The sequence below is a fragment of the Aulonocara sp. 'chitande type north' Nkhata Bay genome, linkage group LG1 (assembly GCF_057382095.1).
Source record: "Aulonocara sp. 'chitande type north' Nkhata Bay isolate Kocher_YH1m ecotype deep benthic linkage group LG1, A_spYH_male_GT1.1, whole genome shotgun sequence".
Taxonomy (NCBI): Eukaryota; Metazoa; Chordata; class Actinopteri; order Cichliformes; family Cichlidae; genus Aulonocara; species Aulonocara sp. 'chitande type north' Nkhata Bay.
Window position 1 is genome coordinate 21446507 of NC_141344.1, and position 21880 is coordinate 21468386.

At 40.1% G+C, this 21880-nt stretch overlaps 2 protein-coding genes across 3 annotated transcripts in view; both read right to left on the bottom strand.

Moving 5' to 3' along the window:
* Positions 1-10689, bottom strand: part of tub (TUB bipartite transcription factor) — a 60610-nt gene extending 49921 nt beyond the window's left edge. Inside the window, exon 1 of one of the 2 annotated variants that reach the window (XM_086287988.1) lies at positions 10434-10689. In XM_086287988.1, the coding sequence (XP_086144114.1) occupies positions 10434-10489 (56 nt within the window). In that variant the 5' untranslated portion in view covers positions 10490-10689. The remainder of the gene's footprint in view (positions 1-10433) is intronic. The other variant, XM_086287997.1, reaches the window with a different exon arrangement.
* Positions 10690-12157: 1468 nt separating this feature from the next.
* Positions 12158-21880, bottom strand: part of rras2 (RAS related 2) — a 28492-nt gene continuing 18769 nt past the window's right edge. The window contains exons 2-6 of the mRNA XM_086288046.1: positions 18453-18540; positions 18159-18261; positions 16508-16616; positions 15720-15838; positions 12158-14218 (exon numbers count right to left, since the gene is read on the bottom strand). Coding sequence (XP_086144172.1) covers positions 14131-14218; positions 15720-15838; positions 16508-16616; positions 18159-18261; positions 18453-18540 — 507 coding nt within the window. The 3' untranslated portion in view covers positions 12158-14130. The remainder of the gene's footprint in view (positions 14219-15719; positions 15839-16507; positions 16617-18158; positions 18262-18452; positions 18541-21880) is intronic.

Genomic DNA, 21880 nt, shown 5'->3' on the forward strand with positions numbered 1-21880 from the left:
GTGAACAAGGGAGCGTCTTAAGGACCTTATCCTAAATTTGGAAGTCGTGAGTTGGGATGATGGCAGCCATGACAATAACCTGCTATTATTCAGCAACATACGGATCACTGATTTGTAGTATTTTTAGTATTTGCTAAATAACAATACATTTTTTCTGTCTGTGTAATACTTTCGTTCACAGGAAAATATTTCAACAAACACTGATTAAGGTGTCATGACAACCACTTTCACATTTTTCTCAATGCACCCTCATTTCCCGAGTTTGTTATATTTCTTTTGGTTTTTGTTATTATTATTGCGGAAAAATTCAGCCTTCTCACATGGACACTGATGAATCAATCTCAATCCTTTTTGTTGGCTTATTCGCGGTTCCCATGTAAAATGCATGCTTCTTTTGTGACTCATTTTTAAAGCCACCCACAATGACCCAAGCACACAACAGATTCCCACTTCAGAAGCTCTCGGTATATTTCAAACCAGTGTCATCTGGCACTTATCACAGACTTTGATTGCGACGAAGTGAAATCCATTATTGTTTAGACACTAGAAATTCATGGCATGCTTTCTACACTAGTAGCTTAAAAAGAGAGCACACATAAACACCGAGTGTCAGCATTTACTGATATGGGCACTTCACACTCCTGGCCACAAATTGATCAACTGCGATCGAACCTAGAATGAGCTGTGAATCAGTTACATTGGGGGTGTCACTGCTTAAACAATGCATTTCACATGAGTCTGACGTAGTTGTTTTAGTTTTGTTTGAGTACACCTCTGATAAACGCACCAGATCGAATACGGGCACAGGAATCGAAAACTTTCAAGAAATTCCATCACAGTATTACAATCTTTACAGTACTGTTCAACAATGCAACAAAGACTTCCAAAAAATACAGATTGATGGCACATTCGCGTAATATGCAATATGTTTTGCCAACTGCCAACAAAAAACAGAGAAACCTGAGGACAGCAGTTGCATGTCTGGTTGTGTTCTCAGAAAACAGCTGGTGGGATACTCATCAATATAAATAGAGCAGTGCTGCATGATCTGCATTTGTGATGAGTGATCAGAGATTAAAGGCAAAAGAAAGAGTCAACTTTACTCCTACGTGGCCCTCATCAACATTGTTTTTCAATGACACATACACGTTCATGCAGATGAAATAGGCTGCTGTGTCTGCTCTCATCTGTCCAACAGATAATCACCGACTAGACTGCCGTCGTTACCAGCTTTCAGCAGTGTGTTGAGGAGTCTTTCAAACTACTAGGAAATAAAATATCTAAGGAGCATTTCAATGTTACAACCAATTTTACAGACAAAATTGAAGAAAAAGAACAAAACAAGATGAGGGAAGAGCCTCCATGGCTTTAAATGGTTAAATGGGGAAACTAAGAAGAAATCTACATACACAATATAAGCTATTTTCCCCAATTTGCTATACCTAACTATTCAGCTCTATATACACAAGGGAGCTGAAAGGAAACTGAGCTCTGGAGGCTCTGAGTTGCATCTTATCAGGCCATCTTGACCCTTCATCTCTATGATAATGTTCAGTGAGTAGGTGTGAGAACAAAATGTGTCCTCAGCATGTAGGTCCAAAATTGAACAGGCTCCACCATGAAATACCAGCAGAAGCACGTGCACACAACACGCCTATACACCTACAAAATGTAGGAGAGCTGTAAAAAGCAAATTCAAGTCAATTGGAGTAAACACCCAAGTTTCTCTTCATCACCACTTACTCCTTCAGCTTTCAGTAGAAACGACTTGTTTAAAATGTAGCTAGATTTTCCCCGGCATACTATTAAGAGCAACAGCTACAGCTACAGAAATGGCTCCAAGATCTGATCTTTTTTGTTTTGTTGTGTTTTTTTTCTCTCTTTCTCTCTTCCTGTAACCACAGGCAATAATTGCAATAATGAAACCTATAGACTAGAACATGCGCTTAACCCAATTAGAGGTGTATATGTACGTCCTTTTCTTTCTTTCTTCCTTTTTTTTTCCAAAATATGTTCAACCAATCAGTGATGCAAAATGAAAACAGAAAATGCCCTGGGTAGCGTTATGGTGGTGTCCAAAAACACTGTGAGAAAGAAAGCTCTAGGAATGCTTTCTTTCATCTGCACAATTTGGACAAAATTAGGACCATCTCGTTTCAAAGAGATGCTGGAAAAAGTGGTCTAATTGATTAATTTTGAGGCTGAGCTTTTGAAATTCTTTATTTTGAAAATCTAAAAATCCTCCCATGGATGCAAAATTCGTTCAGCAATAGTTGTTCAACTGCTTGTTAATACAACAACAACAACAAAAAAGCTTAGTACAAAAAGTATGATTTCTTTATTATAACGACAGTTCTTGACAGTAGGTCTAATATCATTGAAATGCTTTTTATTTTCCTTTAAATGCTGCATTTGTAAGGAAAATGCATTCGTGGGTTGAACCGCAGAGCTGAGTATGTCGGTTGCGCCCATGAAAAACTTGCCAAATCTTCTCTGCCAATGCCAAACAGCTGATTCTGCTATTGACTTTTGTGTAGTATCATTTATTGGATTTAATGACTGAAGCCTGAAGAAACATGACATTTCGAAAGTTTAACAGTTTATTCCTTTAACAAACTGGGACTTCAGTTTTATGTGGAAGAACCATTACATGACCAGAACAGCCTGGCACCACCTCCTCATGGTGGTCACCAGCTTGGTAATATACTGCTAGGGCATGGCATCCATTCTTCAACCAGTATTTGTCACAAGTCAGCCAATGTGATTGTGTTGGTCACTCTGGCATGAACAGCAGTTGCCAGCGATCAGCAAAGCTCTCTCTACACCTTCTCTGCACCTTACAATCCAACTGCTGTAAGGCAGAATGTGGATGAACATCCTCCTCCTCCCCATGTTCAGCTTCCAGTGCACGTGTTGCCAGCCAAAATGAGCCTGATGGAGAAGGAGAGCCTTGGCAGGCCGCCTGGCAGCCCCATTAAACCAGAGATTGGCTGCGTGCAGTGTGTTTCCAGATTGTCCGGGTAGAGACCTGTCGGTCATCTACAAATCCACAGAGGAACAAACCCGTTACGTCTCATAGTACCACAGTATTCCAAAAGAGCACTTTGCTCTCAATGTACAGGCTTACTTGTCATACATAACTGGAGAGGCACATTAGACACCTCTTCTACTATTAAAATTAGATTTGAAGGGTTCCTTTATGATAAAGTTTGGAGTAGGGGCTGTGTTACGTCAGCCAGAACCCAACCTCAGTAATGCTGCTATAGGCTCAGGCTACTGTAGGACCTCCCATTCATACAGCAATCAAAACTATTTTCCTCTCTGACCGTCCTTCCCTCTCTTGGCTTTTATATACAACCATTGCATGTCATTAGGTTTGTCCTTTCTCTCTCCTGCAATTTGTGCTTTGCACTCCGCGCAGGTATCACTGACTCCCATGATGCATCTTCCTGATCTCTGGATAATGGTCCCACCAACCTGCTGAGTGTTTTATATTAAAGATTGCGGCTTTTTTCTTTCCCCTTTTCTTTGATTTTTAACCAATTTTGAGAGATGGGCTTCCTGAACCTGGTTGGATGAAGGTTTCTTCCTGTTACCGTTACAGGGAGTATTTTTATTTTTCTCCTGACTCTCTTTCCAAAAAGAAACTGTTCAGTTGTGAGATCTTTTGGGAAATGCATGCTGCACAAATAAAAACTGAATAGAAATGATAGAACTGAATCATCTACACATCACCCAGTATTAAAGTAAAAACACAGCGAGAATTAATTTCTACGTATCAGCATCTTTGTCACCATAAAACAATCAAATAAGCCTCATGCTATTATGCAATGTTTATTTTTCTTGGCAGCTTCCAAAATGGTAGCCCATATCATCTCTGTAATAATAAAACATTTATGTTGATACTGAAAATCTTTGTGTACTTACTTTTCTTTTCTACACAAACAAATTGATCAGAAATCAGTCGGAGAATTAATAATCCATCCCTCTTTATTAGGGAGTCTGTTCATAACACAGGTGCATGTCTCTTCTATTTTTCTAGACTAATAACCAGAAAGAAATGAGACTTGGGGTTTGGTGATTCAGCAATTATATTAGTGACCTAAATTTGACCCCTGATGCTGATGTCCTGCGCTGGCAAGAAATATCCACATCACACAAGCAATCACTCTTAACTGGCTATATCTCCTCTAGGGTGAACGTCAGTCTATTGCAGCAGTTCATTAGCAGAGAGGCTTCTCATTTGGGCACGCCCAAAACAATGCATTTGTATAATGAAGTAATGGCTTCAGGGCAGAAACACATGAGATGAAATTGCTGCAAACACACACAAAAAACCCCAAAACACATCCTTTAAAGCACAGACTCTGGCACATCTTATAAACCAATGATTTTAAAACACTATAAATATAATTTTACAGAACAAACTGTAGCAGGCTGAGGGACCAGTGGCTCTGACAACAGATTCTTGGGAGATCCAAGCACAGATTTAGAATACTAATTTCACTGTCTGAGCCCTACTGCTGTCACAGTATGACCTCGTCTGTGCCGCTTGTGATCAATGATACAGCAATGGTACCATTGATTTTGTATTTTAGATTGCTGGCTGAGTTGAACTAAAGAGGAATTGCTTCATTAACGAACAGCATAGAGATTTTATGTCAAATCACTTTTTTTTTTTAATCGAACTTTTAAAAACAACAGCAGTGCTTTCTTCCACGTGACAGACTGACGACCAGTCCGGGGTGAACCCCACCTCTCACCCTCCAGCTGGGATCGGCTTCAAGCTCCATCTGAATTGGATAAGTGTAAGAAAATCAGATGGATAGATGAATAGAGGGATGGATCATCTGCCTTGGCTGGATTAACAGTCCAACTATAGGAAATATACAGAACAGGTAGTGCCAACATTCAGCAGGCAGGACTCAGTTGTAGGACGCGTGCCAGGTAGGGGTGGGTTTTTATAATCGATTTATTGATTAAAATCGATTATGGCTTGGATAACGTAAAATCGATTCATTAAAATCCTGAATCGATTTTTTAATATAAATTTATTTTGCCCGAAATGCCAGAATCTCTGGTGACATCTCACAAAATTTCAACAACCACCAAACAGCTAAAACAGTAAATGAGAGCAGGAACATGGATTCTGCACAAAGACTTAGACACACAGCGCGACCCGCGGATCAGAATCAGTTAGATGTCGCCTTTCTCACAGTCGGGGCTGAAAGCCGACAGCTTGCTGATTCTGATCTGTCGGCAGGTCCGCGCTTTGTGTTCACGCCCTTTATGCGCTGATTCTAAAGCTGTTAGTTTGATGTCTCTCCAAACAATATTGACCGAACCAGCAGCAAAAGAAGATCCAAACTAAGCTTCACATAAACATCGTCATGGATTCACTCTGACTTTTGCTGTTTTGCTTCGACCATGATGCACAGCTCTCTCTCTCTCTCTCTCTCTGTACTTCAACAACAGTTTCCCATCTAAAAATCTGTTTTCTTCATTATTCGCTTGTTTATTAAGCACAAGTCTACCACAGCGCTGTCGGCCGACGTTTTTTTTTTCCGTTTTATATACTTCCGAAAAGAAAACCTAATTTCTCAATAGGTTCAATAGGCTTCTGAGCAAATTTAAACTTTTTAAAATTATGCAAAATGCAAAACGGCTAGCCGTGTCTCTAGTAAAACCTCTGTAACTTCAGAGGCAATGTTCATGTGTTGATTAATGGTTTTCTTTCGTTTTTGATGTACTGCAGAATATTTTTATAAAATCCCAGGCCAGGAAAAATCACCTTCATGTTTTTCTGTTTTATCCTCAGCTACTTTGACACAAAGGCATCTGCTGTGACGCTTACACCTTTGATAAAGTCTTGCGTGTGTCAGCTTCCTTTTTACAGATACAAAAATATGTAAATCTACTGATCTGAATTATAATATTTCTGACTGTCAGAATTTCCCAGATTCAAATCGAATCGAATCGAATCGAATCGAATTAAATCGAATCGTGGATCGAATCGATTCGGGACCTTGTGAATCGGAATTGAATCGATTCTAGAAATCAGTGACGATACCCAGCCCTAGTGCCAGGGACTATTACTGAAGATATGTGTAATAACTGTGCTTGTAGCTGATACACACTAAAAACTGCTGGGTTAAAAATAACTGAATTTGTAGCCCAGTGGGTCAAATTTTGGCCGAGCCACCCCTCGGTTGCTTCAACTCAACAGGGTTGGATTATTGGTTTGATCCAGCATACTGGGTTAGGATAACTATCCAAAAATTGGGTTAAATTGACCAATGTTTAAAGCTGAGGTTACAAAAAATCATAACCCATCACAAAGGTTATAATACAATTATTATTTGGGTAAAATCTAAAGATTTGTACCTACTTTAAATTCAGCATATAAAAAAATGAATTTAAGATAATTCAAGATAAAAAGTACTTTTATTGCCATATGACACATAGAATATAAACAGCAAAATTCATACAAAATATATCAAACAATAAAAGTAAAATACAAGTAAAACTTTTTACATGTAAAAACCTCAATCATTAAAAAAGTGGTGACTTTGGTTTTTTAAGAACATAAAAAAATCAACTCAACACTTTGGAAAAATGGCAACAGGTAAACTCCCTCTCAGATTATTTCATGTACCTTTATGAACACTGGTTATACTTACCACTGTAATGTAAATGTCACTGAGGAAACTGCTGATTTTCTCCAAAATGATGTAATTAGAATTCTATTATTGAATTTGAAAAAAAGTAGCTTTTGTTCATAGATCAAGACAAACACAAAAAGTTTTTGTAAAACCATTTACGCAAAATAATTTCCAATGTTTAAAAAATTCTACATCTTAAAGAAATGCAAAACTCATTGCTATTCTCCTTTCGCCGTTTCACAGCATGGAGGGGGTGATGGTCATCAATGGATTCAGTGTCCAGTGCCACAAATTCGGAAATAGGACACACTGAAGGCAAAGAAATGCCTTTCAAATCCTTTTAATTTTTTACAATAGTTTGGAGTTTACTGTCACAATGCTCTTAACGGTTCCGAACAGGGGCTCCCCATCTTCAGAGTGAGACAACAATAGTGTCATTCCTGATCTGTAGTTTGTACCCTTGCACTCAATCCAAGATGGCAAAAACCCTTCTGTGAAAACAGAAATTCCCTCAAATCCACTTGTCAGTTTTTCAAAATCATCTACAGCACCAAGCAGTCTGGTGCTTCCTGGCTCAACTTCAAGGCGATGAGCGAGCATCTGGCCGGAAAGAAGAGTGTAGCACATCATTATTTGATGTCTGTAAGCTTGGGTTTTATAAATCTTCGGAAAGTTGCAGTACACATGACTAATTAGCAGAAATGAACTACGCGCTCCAATTTTCTGATGGCTCCAGAATAAGGTAGCATGAAATGGTGACTGGGTTTCAAGTGTCTAAGAGGAAAGAGCTCCAAATAAAGACAGTGGTGTTCCTGAATAAGATGTCTCAAAAAGATTACTGTTCCTTGCGTTAATGAAGGAGAAAGAAATCAACTCCATACGGCTAAGCAATAAAATGAGTAACTCCCAGTATTGGTTTCCCTCTGGAAATCCCCAATAATGAGAGTTAGCAGTCTGAGTAAGCACCATGTCTATATCGCTGTTTGCCTATATGCAGAATCATATATTAAGCCATTGAGTTTGATAGCTGATGGCTTGTTGCGACTATCACAACCCCCATAGTCAAAACTGGTCAATCTATAGTTAAGTTGCTCAATAGTCAGGACTTCTTGGTCCATCAATGCATTTAGCACTAGCTTAATTTCCCAATCCCCAACTCCTTCAAGGATATCATGCATAATATTGGGAGCAACATTGTCAGTGACATGATAGAACAGCAACTTATTAAGAGAACAATCTCTTTTAATACCAGTTTGAAATTGGTGACGTAGAAGAGAGACTGAGATGTAGTTTTCTTTATCACACACTGCTGAAGGATCTTCAATTGTCTGTACCTTCAGAACATCTCTGTGTATCCGACACCATCTACACACACTGTTGCCAGCAAAACTTTCTGTGTAGCCAAGTATGCTGTTGAGTCCGACGCTGTACCCACAGATCTGTGCCATTCTAGCATTTACACTCCCTTCGAATTGTGGGATTTCCACCTGAAAGCCATTAATTTCCAGATATGTAATTTCATTCACAATTGCCTCCAATACAGCATTTATTCCATGGGTTTTTACATCATCAGTCTTGCTTACTGCCAATAAGAAGTGAGATTTTTAGACTAGCAAGAAACTCTTTTGGCATGCACTTATTGATATAGTGATATATGATACAACCCTAGTTTATGGACTGATAGTTTTGATCCAAGTGGATTTACCATCTCACAATCATCATTGTAAAGTGCTAATAGAAAAGACAAATTCTCAGAAAGAAGAAGAGTATTTGCAAAGAATGTTTCATCTGTAAAATCTTCAAGGGCTGTTTTTTTTAAAAATTTTCTCCATTGTTCCTGGACTTTCAAGAATGACTTTCAAAATAGATTTCAGAGGAACATACTAGAAGGTGTCTCACACTGCTACTTGTTTCACTGTCCCTGTCTCTCCATCGATTTCCTGCATATAGGAAAACCCAGGGAAAGGAACTGCTTCTGGCTGTATGAAGTATCCAGACTGGGTGAAATACTTCATTTGTCTATATTGTGATTCAAATCCTTAAAATGGTTCAGAGGCTAATGCAAACTCCTCTAAAAGTTTATCTGCGTTTGGAGTTTCAGACTGGCCAGTCTCTCTTAAGAAGATGCCCCCGCCCCCAATTGTTTATTATCCCATAGAAACAGCACTTTGTAGGATTATGCAAGGCAGCTTACAGACTAAAGTTTCTGCAGATATGTTTTTCAAAGGTCGGGCTGCTTTATGCTTAGTTTAAATCTTGTCTCAGCTTTACGGTGGTAGCGTATCTTTAGTGACAAAAACTCCTTTAACGTTATGTTTATCTTTTGCTCACTGCAAATTTAGACTGAGCCATGCTTGAATATTGTGGAGAGAGGTATGCTTGTAAGTGTGCTGTCTCGCTACAATAACTGACATTAACAGGTGTTGTGCTAATATCAAATGTAATTACATAGACGTCCTATTCGACTTAATTGTTATCATTCTATTATAAATTCTATTATAAACCAATAAACTGTAATTATCAAAAATAACCCTATCACTTTTAAACTGTAAGAATTCACCTTTTACTTACCATGTTTTATTTCATGGAAGAGGAGAAGTCCAGTGATATATTATCAGGTTGATAAGATAAGATAAGATAAGATAAGATAAGATCTAGTTGAAAATGATGGTTTGTGAAGAAAGATGTGCCTTCTTCTGATGCTTGTCTTCAACCCAACCAATTGGGTAAAATTTAACCCAATATTTGATCAAAGCTACCGAGTCTATGACCCAACAGAATTAGTCAAGCTGTAGAGTTAATTAAAGAACCCGGCACATCGCCAACCCAACTCCTGAGTCATGACTTTTTAACCGATATTTGGCCATACTAACCCAACCTACAACCCTTCAACTTCCCAGAAATTGAGTTGTGAAAATAACCCAGCATTTTTTAGCATATATAGATAAACATGTAACAGAGTGACACACTCAAAGCATGCTATGTTGGAGTCATTTTCATTGGGCAAGGCCATTCAGAAGGACTGACTCATTCACACTTACCACTGACATTATGGCAATGCCATCCCACACACACCAAATGAATGTTTTTGTTATTATGGCATGCAAATGTGTCATGAATCGCACACTTTCAAGCACATTTCATCTTCTTATTTGAGCATCTTATTAAAAACTGCTACGGTGAAGCTGAGAGGAACAGTGGCTGTACAGGGTGGGTGTATCTTTTATGCTTTCTGTGTTCATACTCCACATGCCTGTTTTAATTTTTAACAAAATGTGAGGTTTTGATCACAGTCACCCCTACTGGGACCCAGTCTGCCAACTTCCTGCCTAATTAAGTGAAGCTCTGGGATCACTGTAATGAACGAACACAGTCACGTTTCCAGCATAGCTAGATAGATAGGTGGACAGAAACAGCCTTAAGCATAAACACTTCAGCCGTTCCCAGGGGAATGTTTTGGTAATGGTGGGCTGCCTGGGAAGGTAGGACATTTCTGAATACATCATGACAACACAGAGTGAAGCAAACATCCGGTGTAGCAGACAGCAAACACACTACGATGCTCAGGCTACTGATGTACTCTTATCACATTTCTCATTTCCTGCTCGGTTTCACCTGCCAACTAACCTAATTCCGCAGGGGAGGGGGGTCCCCCAAAGATGTACAGCCTAAACCTTAAGAATATCGCCCTTGAGTGACAGTACATGCGAAACGCATCACACCTCATACTGGTTTAAACATACAATTGGCATTATGGGAAAGCTCGCTTACCTGTCATAACTCCATCTACTGTAAGACATACTCCTGTTGCTGCTGACTCCCTCCATGGCAGGGATTGGACTGGATGGTGAGACGGCAAAAAATAAAAAAATAAATAATAAAAGAAAGGAAAAAAATCAAAGCGCAAACGCTGCCCTCCTCTTCGTTGCCACGGCAAAGACGAACTAATGGAATCGCCGTTTAGTGAATGAGCCGGATGGCTCCGCGCAGCCAGACGCTATCCTATGGACTATACCACTACAGAGAGGGGAGCGAGCGCGAGCGCTGTCAGCTCCAGTGCACGCGCATCTACCAATTTCAGTCGTTTACGGCGCCGATTAGTTATACAGACTGACTGCGCCCTACATACACTTCACCCTAATTAACGAGTCCGCACCGATGTATGGCACTACGCTTTCTTTTGATTGCTGGCATGCAAGGACATGAACGCATAAGCATTTTTTTACTCATTTGCTGACAGCTGCACAGTAAAAGATACTTGTATGTATCAGCTCACTGCTGACTGATGCTTTTTTGTTTTAAATAAATGAATACCTGGTCACACACGTGGACATGCTCATTTGGCAAACTAATCCACGGAGTAAAGGTGCCAATTGGGGTGAAAGACAAGCAGGAAATCCTCTTGAGCTTCACCTGTAATAGCCTTCCATTTATGCCAACAAATAAAAATACAAACTCCTTCAAATTTCTCATTTTCTCGTATTTAATCTCAGGAGGAACGCGCCTGAGATTGCACTAATGAGCAACTTTCATTTTCCAGTTTCTGCTATTTTGCAGGCGCAAATATCACATATGCTCGAATTTTGACATTGCTGTTACTCTCTAGAACCTATTGCACAAATAGTGGCATAGTGTGTGTGATTATAAAATCAAAATATCATTAAATTATAGTAAACGAATGATGTAAATTCTTTCAGTTGACAAGGAATTATGCCAAGGAGCTGTTAAGATGTTTATGATAGCCCGTTATTTTTGCTAAAACTTATTAAGAGCTAAGTCCTTCCATCAATTTGTCATCGAGCTTTATGTCTCTGTATTATGTGCTCTCTATATAAACCCAGTGGTTCTCAAACAGTGTAGGCAGACCTCCCTTGGAGGCACAGAGCTACTATATGTAAGACTTTACTGATCCTATCTTACTGACCTTTATTTCAATAATTTACTTGGGTCATTTTTTTCTATCGGCGAAAAAAAAACTGTGGGTTGGGTGGTGTTTTGTATCATCTGATGTAAGGTATGAGAGAAAAATGAGAACCATTGCCTTGACCATGTTCTGGTACATGTACTTAATAGCATTTCCCTTTAGTCAAACAGTTACCCTGTGGTTCAAATACATGCATGTAGCTGTTTATGGAGGTTTGCTTTTGCACAGTTGTGTGAATTTAACTGGGTTCGGGGAGCTTATTAAATCATTGTCAGTAACATGTTTTGGTCTCAAAGACTCAAAATGAGAAGAAAGTATGAAAAGGCGACTGATCTGTCTGAATCTGGCCTTTTTTGGTCTGTTTTAGGTCTAGACTACACGTTTATTTCAACACTTATAGAATAAACATGTGTATTATTATGTAAGGTGTCTGGAAATTTATATGCCTCGGTTAAAGCATGCCAAAATGAAGTCCCCTGCAGATTAAAGGACAGTAATGCAGATCTGCAGTAAATAGTGAATTTTCAGTTCAATCTCATTTTTTAAAGCTAAAAAAAGATTCTCTACCCCCTCAGGCTCAATGACAGACTTTATTTTAGCACCAAAAGCTAGACACAGGGCAAAGGACACTGATGTTAAAGAGAAAAAACAAACAGTATGATTGGGGTTCACACTAGGTTTTGCAATAAGATGGGAGATTTCAGCAATTATAATAATCATTTGTATAATTTAAAGCTCCTCTGTAAAGTTTCCCAAACTCTCCTCCACTTGAACCGGCATTATTATACTCTGTGCTGGTAATGAACACCTCATAATAAATATACTCTCCATAACTAAGCCACATAAGATTTTTTTGAAAAAGCAACTAAAGAAAAAAAGCAAAAAAACCCTTCCTGGTCACATGTTTGTGACAAATCCAATTTTGCAATTTTGGGCCAACAGTCATCTTCAGTTTAAAATAATTGAGAGAATTAAATATTCTTCTTTACATATATACACAGCTGTGCTGTGAACATGTATTCACTTATAAACATATAAAAATACTTGTCAACTAGTCTGATAAGAAAATAATGTATAAAAGTAGAGTAGAAACATTTAATCAAGTCCGTTACTTCAATCGTCTAATTTTTGTGGTTTATATTACAAGATGATGAGTGAAAAACAAACTGCAGTACTCTGTTTGAATGCCTGAACAGAAGTACACAAGTGGGAGGGGAAGGCAGAACATTATACTGGGTATGTGGCGATGGCTGCTCCACAGGTGGCAGGTCCGTTGAGTTCATGTCCCACTGGAGATGGGTTGTCTTATGATGTGCATCTCAAAGCTTCCATTTGTCCTAATTTTCCAACTGGCAGACCATCGGGATGGGGGGGGGGGAGGAAGCCGTGTTACAGAATAATTCAAAGACAAAGGGAACAAACACATTGCCACTGTGTTATTGGAATGGTGAAACAGTTATTTGATCTACATCATGGACTAAATGTTTGACAGAAAAGATGCTTTGCACTGGAATGATCTAGATTGAATGGAGCTCTGAAAGCTTGATTTGCAACAAAGGGATTTGCTAGCATTGCTCGTCAAAGGCTGAGTATAGAACGTAGTTTTCAGTGTTTTGAGCTGAAATCGGGTTAGTTTTCAAGGCTACACAAAGCGCTACCAGTTATTTTATTTCTACTGCTTCTTAGAAATGTGAAAAAAATATGTAGTATGTCCAATGCTGACCTAACCGCCACCTTCGAGGAAAGAAATTCAGACAGATTTGCTACTTTTTGACAAGTGTAGGATTTTTAACAATCCTTCAATCTGTAAGACTTAAAAAAAAATACAGTAGACACTTCATTTTTGACTAAAATGAAAGCAGAAACCACAAAAAAGATCAAGAATTCACTGCAAAATGCCAGAAACCTCTAATCTCATAATAGCTTTAAGGGCTATCATTATATTTATATACATACTTATATATTCAGTTCATATATGTAAAACCAAACTCAATCTCACACACTGTACTGTGGTGATTTAATAGGTCATTAGAAATACAAAATCACAACAAATGTCACATATGTACAGTAGCAGATTAGCACATGGGAGTAAAGGTGGATATGGCACAACATACACAAAGCTTCATAAGATAATCTCTCTGCTCTGGTCAGACACTGGAAACTAAAGAAAGTCATTAACATTCTGGATACATAGTTTTCATTCAATCTCGGTAGCAAGTACAAATGTCACTACAAGGCAAGAGAAGTCCTTCAGAGTACGAAACATTAATTTGTCAGGCTGATTTAGAAGGCAATGTTTAGTGTTGGGACTCTCGTGTGAATTAAGATTACTGCTGAAGGTAGAGTGGTGTTAAATTTTGGCATTGTCAGTTGTCCATAGCGATGTCCTGGGGACAGCAGTTCCTGGTCAAAGTATTTCAGAAAAGGCTGTCTGAAGTCATGCACGTGGAGAAGGCAGCGGTCAGTCATCCACTTAGGATGTGATGTCAGGCAGAGTGGGTGGGGTGGTAGAGTAGCTGCATGAGTTACAGTGATAAGGCCAACTCAGACAATCACACAGTGGCAGCCGCTCTTGTCTTTTTCTTTCCTTGTAGGTTCTGGCGACGGTGGACATTCCTGTTCTTGGAATTTCCTGGGAGTTGGAAGAGATAGAGCATAGCTATAAGGACCCAGTGTGTACTTTTCCCCCTGTAATTATGGCCAGAGATACTTAATCGGTCTTTAAACTATCATCTATAACATGTTATCCACCAAAAGCACCTTATATCCCTTTAAATCTCCTTCCTTTTAACTCAGGGCATTTTAATAATAATAATAATAATGGATTGGATTTATATAGCGCTTTTCAAGGCACCCAAAGCGCTTTACAATACCACTATTAATTCACTCTCGCATTCACACACTGGTGGAAGCAAGCTACGGTTGTAGCCACAGCTGCCCTGGGGCAGACTGACAGAAGCGAGGCTGCCATAACGCAGCCTCGATATATGAACGATATTTTCACACATATCGTTCATTTTTTCTGGTCCGAATCTGTTGATGAGTTTGTAAACTTGTAGCTTTTTCACATGATTCACTTTCTTTTTACACAGAGAACAAAAACAAGCAAACCCAAGCACATCACTACAAACCACGTGAGAATGTTCAGTCCGCTTATTGTCCAGATGTGTTTGGGGTGGGAACATTAAAAGTAAATACAGGAAGAAGGTGCTGTGTTCTGAACTACTGGAGCATTTACGTTCATGTCACGGGTTGCTGGAAGTTGCTTGCTGTCACTTGGTTAAATTGAAAACCTCCTCAAGGGTGCTAACAGATTACCAGAGTCACCCACTGTTTCTAGTCAAGGAACCGGGCAGTTAGTTAGTTAGTTTGTAACTGATTTCACCTAGCGACAGCCAACAACCTCTAGCAACCACTTTCTAACTGGTTGTGGAATACATATGTGGACTGGTCTCTTGGCCTCTGTTACTGAGTACATATGGAAACTGTTTACATTAAATTTAAATTAACCTTGACTGTGACACTTCCATGACCACATACATTGAAATGTGACCTAATTAATAATTAATTTCTTCATCTTTACCACAATTATTGGTGAGCCAAAGTTTAAATTCCTTTGAGTTTTATCTAATATGATTTTTTCTTTTACACAGACAGAGATTGTGTGCTTAGTTTTAGCACTCCTTGTCAATAAATGAAGGAAATACTGTCCTATTGCTCCCTGCAGAATGCAGATACAGTTGTTTTATGCTAAAGCCTTCTGGAATATTTTCTAGGACTTTATACTTGAGTGGTGGGGAATTTATATTTTAAAATTCAAAGAATATAGACAGAAACAAAGAAATGTAACTCATCTGTTACAGCAACTGTTGACATAGCTTGTCCCTGTTTTTATAGTAATTTGCTAGGCAGGAAACAAAAGAGCTTAAGAAAAAAAAATGTTGCTCCTGTAAACATTCACCCTGAGATCCTGCAGTGTGTTTAACAGGGCACTCTGAGGATTAGACATATTATTTTTAAGCAATATGTGCAATATGCCTCAACACTAAAGCTTCCACACTGTTTACAGATACAACACAAAAGACTGACATGTGGACGATATGTAAAACAACACACTTTTACAAAGCACCTACCTGATTACTCTAACCAGCTCGTGGAAAGCCTGGTCTACGTTCATTCGTATTTTAGCTGAAGCCTCCATGTATGTGACCTTTAATTGTCTGGCCAGCTGCTGGCCCTCTTCCTGGGTTACCTGAGGCAAAAAGAAAGATGGTAATGATGACGTGAACCTTCAATGTAAACTGAAGTCCGGGAAGGATCATGCTCTACAATCCATCAACGCAATCACTGTGTTTATAAAAACAATGTTATTACTTACTGAAAAGCTACAAATGTCATAATATTGTAAAATATCAAATATGTCTGTCACATACTTGCCTTTATTCTATGAGTATAGTGTGCAACATCGACCAGTTCCTTTTGCTGCTCTATCTGTATTAATCAAAGTTGCATTCACAGAGGACAATACCTGCTTTAACCGTGACTCCCTTTGGAGTCAAAAAGGAGTCACAGGTCAGCGATCAAGATTCTTGATTTATATCAAGATTCAAGATTCTTTTTCACCATTAGGGGGCGGTGTGGATTTACCGAAGGGAGCGAGGCCTGACTGCACACCAGCGGCTGAAAATTCATCATTTCATCACACTCCTGTTTCCATCCATCCTCCCCTCGACACCAGCCTTTCTGCAGCTTCTTTTATTCTTTCACTCACATCCTGTTGTATCTCAGCAGCTACGCTGCAGCTGCTGCGCTACCACTTTCAAGTATGCAAATGCAAAATCCTCCCGACTGGTTCGTATTATCTCTTCAGCTGATCAAACTGGGTACATGTGAGCCTGTCAGTGCAATCTGTTGGACTTACTTGTCTCTGTAGTTCCAGATCTGCTTTGTTTCCTACAAGGATCATAGGGAATTCGTCTCTGTCTTTCACTCGGAGAATCTGTCTTTGGAATTTGTAGATTTCTTCAAAGCTGTAAATCATAGTATGTGGTGTTAGGTCGTGTTCCCTAAACAAACAGGTTGTGCAATATCTTCTCACATATCGATGAATGCATTCATCTAAAAATGTACATGAGACAGACTTCAAAGCAAAAGGAATGTAGCTACAAATGCCCACCATTACCACACCCACGCGAACAGAACGATCACCCAGAGATAAGGGTCATCGGCAGCGTGCATGAGACAGAAAGGCTAAAACATGTCAGAATATAAAAAATGTCGAATGCATTTATTTAAGGCTCTCTTCTGCATGCTGACTTGACTGCTGAGCCACTACAATAAAGATAGCATGTGAGGGCTAGTTTCAACCCAACAGAAAATAAAAATGTTAAAAAAAATAAGTAAAAAAAAGGAGGAGGTGGGGGGCCAGAATGGAACAGTGCACCCAGGGCGGCGTTCCAGCATCGGGCCCACAGACAGCTTGGTGAGCACATAGTAAATCTGGAAGGACTTCACTAATATAAATGGAGGAAGGAAAGGCTGTTTACAACATAAACATTGGGAGGAGGCTGTGGGGGCAAGGGGAATGCAGCTCACTGCACTGCTGGGCAGGGACGCAGGCATGAAGAAGATGAGTAGAAACACAGAGATCACAGCATAAACTCTATAAAGTTTCACATAAAACACTATTTTATGTGGCGTAAGCTGCGACACATACTGAGAGACATAGAGACATACAGAGACATACTGATGTATCTGCATATTTTTATTACTTTTTTGCTTCTATTCAATAGTATTAGTGAAGAGAGGAAGCCTAGATGCTGCTATATGGCGTCAGTTGGCTTTTACTGAAACTGGTGGAGCCTGCCGTTTCTGAGATTATCTACATAAACAGGAGGAACACCCTTTATTCTTTTTAGTTTCACTATTGCAGTAGCCTGTCTTCATTTTCAAAAGATGAATTTGCTTGGCGCTGGCTTAAAAGTGATTTATGACACTTGTTTTTACCAAGGTGACCAAATAAATCTGGCATCCTTTAAATGTTGTTTAAAATCAGAACCAATTAGAAAGTGTGGACTAAAGTTTAAATTAAAGGTCCGTGACAGTGTTACTTTGACTCAGGGTGCTATGCACCGGGGTTTAACAAGTTAAAGGACTCTCTGTGCCTCAGAGTGTTGTTAGTACATACATACGTGCATGTTTCTACTGTATACATGATGGAATTCAGCAGGGATTGCTACGGGATTCTTGTCAACTCCCTTAAGCGTCAACTTGTATAATGCTCTCTGAGCCCATGCGCTATTGTTTCAGCAGGCTTTAAATAGAAAGCTAAGGTGAAGTCAAGAGAACAGGATAAGGGGGTAAGTGCGAAGAACAAAAGAATATGACAACAAGAGCAACAACAAGGTCCGGAAGTAAGAGCAACAAGTGAGAGTATCGGTGCAAGATTTATGGTTTTACTTTAGAGTCGGAGATAGAGGAGGAGCAGCGCACAAGCGTATGTTACTGTAAACAGAAATGTGCAAGGCGTGTGTGCGTGTGTGTGTTTGCACATGATGAAAACTGTCACTTACCTTCCTCTGTCAGTGACTGAGAAGACGAGCAGGAAGCCCTCCCCTGTCCTCATGTATTGTTCTCTCATGGCTCCAAACTCTTCCTGTCCAGCCGTGTCGAGGACTAGAGAGCATGAACATGTGCGTTGACAAAAAAAAAAAGTACACACACACACACACAGGGTAGCTCACAGCAAAATAAACTTCTGAAATCAGTTCCTCAAGTGCAATAGACTTCAGGACAAAGGAGCTACGTGTGCGTCTTTGTACTTGCGTATTTGCACTGGTCGTGTTTATTCAGCAAAGTGCACTTACTGTCGAGCCTGGCCGGCCTTTCGTCGATCACACACTGCTTGGTATAAGAGTCTTCAATTGTCGGGTCATAGTCAGTGACAAAGTACGACTGTAGGAGGCAAAGAAAACGACAATAAAGGTGGATAATATTTTCTTTCTGCCTACTTCTTGTAACAAATGAAATAATGAATTTGTGAATGCATCCGAGGCCTGGAACTGCGTCGGGTTAGACATATCAACATTACATCCAACCTACAGTGCATTTACTTTGTTTCTCCATCTTTGTAGATTTCACATTAAAAACAAACATAAAATGAAATGAAGTGACGTTATTAGATGTTTTTTTGTGTACGTCTTTATACAAAAATGTGTTTATATTTCAACACCATTCATAAAGCATGTCCACAGCACGTTTAAAAATATAAAGTCTGAGTTAACTTTTTACCCTTTTGTTCCCTCCACTGTGTGCTTAAACGCTGCTGAAAAACGACTGTGTGCATTGATCAGGCGGCTTCAAAACTGCCCCTTCTGTTTGTCCTTTTGTTTTAGGTTTAAACACACTACAGTTCCACTGACCTCTACCTTTACTAGCATGCTGCACGCAGGAGGTAAGCACACTCTGTGCGGACACCTGCACGAAAAAAAAAAGCCGCTTAGGCTCTGACAGCAGCCTGCTTTTCACGCTAATATCTCATTTACAAGATGTTTCCTCCGTTACCGCTGTAGGCTTTGATTCTTTCACTCCGAGGCCAAAATCTGGTCTCTTAGTAACCTCAGCTGGAAGGGTGGGGCCAGGGCGGTGTTGGAGGTGGGGTGAGGCGGGGGGGTCGTGCATTTTTTACATTTTTCCCATGTTTTGTTGTTCTCGCTCTCCTCTGGGACTAGTTAAGCGGTGACAGCTGAGGGGAGTGCTCGGGGAATGTCAAACCAACACCCTAAAACGCAGCGCGATCACGAGGACATAAAAATCCAGACAAGTTTCCCTGTCATTCTAACAATAGGCCAAATTAAACTTTTACAGTTGCAGTGGCGTTGTTTGTGCCTGAAACTGTATGTTATTTTATGACTCACACACAATCCCACTTATTTTGGGGTTAGCTGGCAGCTGAGGAGACAGAGAGCTCTTGCTCTATGTGCTGTCAGTAGCACATCTCTGAGTAATACGGAGGCGGTTAACGCAACGTAATTTTCATTTGAGAGGGACTGAAACATTTTAGTCAATAAATATTAAGTGATGGTGGCACTGAAACTGCAAAAGCACATCACCACTTAAAGCTACGAGAAGCTCATATATGCTATCAAAACTCTTTTTAGCCTGTTGGATCATTTCTGCAGCTCCATCGCGGATGATCCATGAATATTGTATCTTGGGATGCTCAAATATATTCATGGGATCAAAATGTTTATGCCTTTAAGTCTCTGGTTGATACTGCATATAATCAGATTTCGTGCCTTCTATAGAGCCTTTCTTAGTCCTTAGTCAAGCTCTGTTTCAGTTATAGGGTACTTTATTTTTGTATTTATATATTTTTTGTCTCTTGCAGCTTTTTGCACATGCAGGTAATTTCTCCATCGCACGCTCCTGTCGTTGTGTAGCGTGGAAGCAAGACTGGCCTGTGTCACATCCGTTCACCGCTGTTCAATAATTCATCAGTATTACTGTGCATCCTAGAACTCGCTGCACACTGCAAACCTGCACTGACAGTGTGCCTTCAGACGACGAGACAGACAGAAAGCGAGAGAGAGAGGGAGAGGAAGGGGGTTAAGAAAAAAACCCCAACAACAAAAAAAAAATGCTGCTTATGTTTCTTGTCCCTGCCCACCACCACCTCTAGCACTCTCCCAGCTGTAGCTTCAGCATGTGACCTCGGCCTCACGTCAATCTCTTATTCCTATTCTGTCAACCTCGGGCTACGATGAGCATCGCTCTGCCCTGGCTGCTCCTCCCTTCTCCCTCCTCTGCGCGAGCAGGCGATGGAGATGCTGCACTCCACTCTGGCCGATTGTCTCATTGCCATTTCCCGTGATAGATGAGGCTGTTTTGCAGTGCCAGCAGCACCAGAGCCAGCACTAACAGGGCTGTAGCCCAGCCTGGCTGGCTTTCAGCTCGGCCACAGCAAAGCGATGGGCTAGGTGAGAAAGTGCAACATGACAGGAGGGCTACCAATAACTATATGACATGTGCCAGCATGAATCATGGGTAGTAATATGGCCTATAAATCCACAACTTCATCAGCTGAAACAGGCTCCTTATAACGAAATGAATCTGCTGCATGTCGAGTACGAGAACAGCTGCAGGTTTTGGGAAACAGTAGCTCCCAGACGCTCACCACACACCACAAAGGTAGTATCCTTAAGGTGCTGATCGCCTCTCGGCTCTCTTTTACTTTTGTGTTTTAGCTGTCATATTGTATTTCATCTAAAAATGTTAAACCTACAGCTATGAGCACAACGCACAATTAATAAATTAACTGATAAGCAAAATACTTTTTCAAGAATGTAGGCAGATTATGACTTGACTAGACAGAAATGAAAAGACTAGACGGATTCAGATGAGGTCAAAAGCTTTGACATTAAAGATTTTCTGCAGCAACATTGCAAACCTGAGATAAAATACAGTATACCAGCTTGTGTAATAAATCTTTAATAAACCAGAACAGGACGTGTGTGTTTGCAAGATATGTATTAGGGAAGATAAGGCTGCTGGAGGCGGGCTACAAGACCATCGACAAGAAACTTGGTGAGAAGGTGACAACTGTTGCTGTGATTATTCAGAAATGGAAGAAATATAAAAATTCCATCAACTGATCTTGCCTCATGGGGGGAGGATGATCATGAGAAAGCTGGTGGATCAGCCCATAACTGATACATGTGAGGAAGTGGTAATGATCTGAAAGCAGCTGGGACCACAATCCCAAAGAACACCATTCGTGATACACTACAGCGCAACGGATGGAAATCTTTCTGCACCAGCAGGATATTTAGTTTGCTAGTGACCCAAAGAAAACCATCCCAAAGTCAAGCACAGAGGTGGAAACATTATGTTTTGGACTGTTTTTCTTTCTTTTGCTAAAGATACAGGACGACTGCAGCGCACTGAGGGGCTAATGGACGAGGCCATGCCGTGTAAAATCCCCCCCCCCCTCAGTCAGAACACTGAAGATGGACCATCACTGAGTCCTCCAGTATGACAATAACCCAAACCATACTGCCAAGGCAAAAAAAAAGCAGCGGCTAAAGAATAAGCACACCAGGATTCATGGAGTAGCCTCGCCAGTCTTCAAAGATCTCAGTCTTTTAGACAATTTGTGGAAGGAACTGAAGCTTCGAGCTGAGAAGCAGCAGCCAAGAAACCTAAAGGAACCTACTCAGTTTCTAACTTCTATGTAATCCTGTCTTTTGGGGGGTTTTTCTCTTTAGGATTTTTGGTTTATATTCTGTCTCTCCCC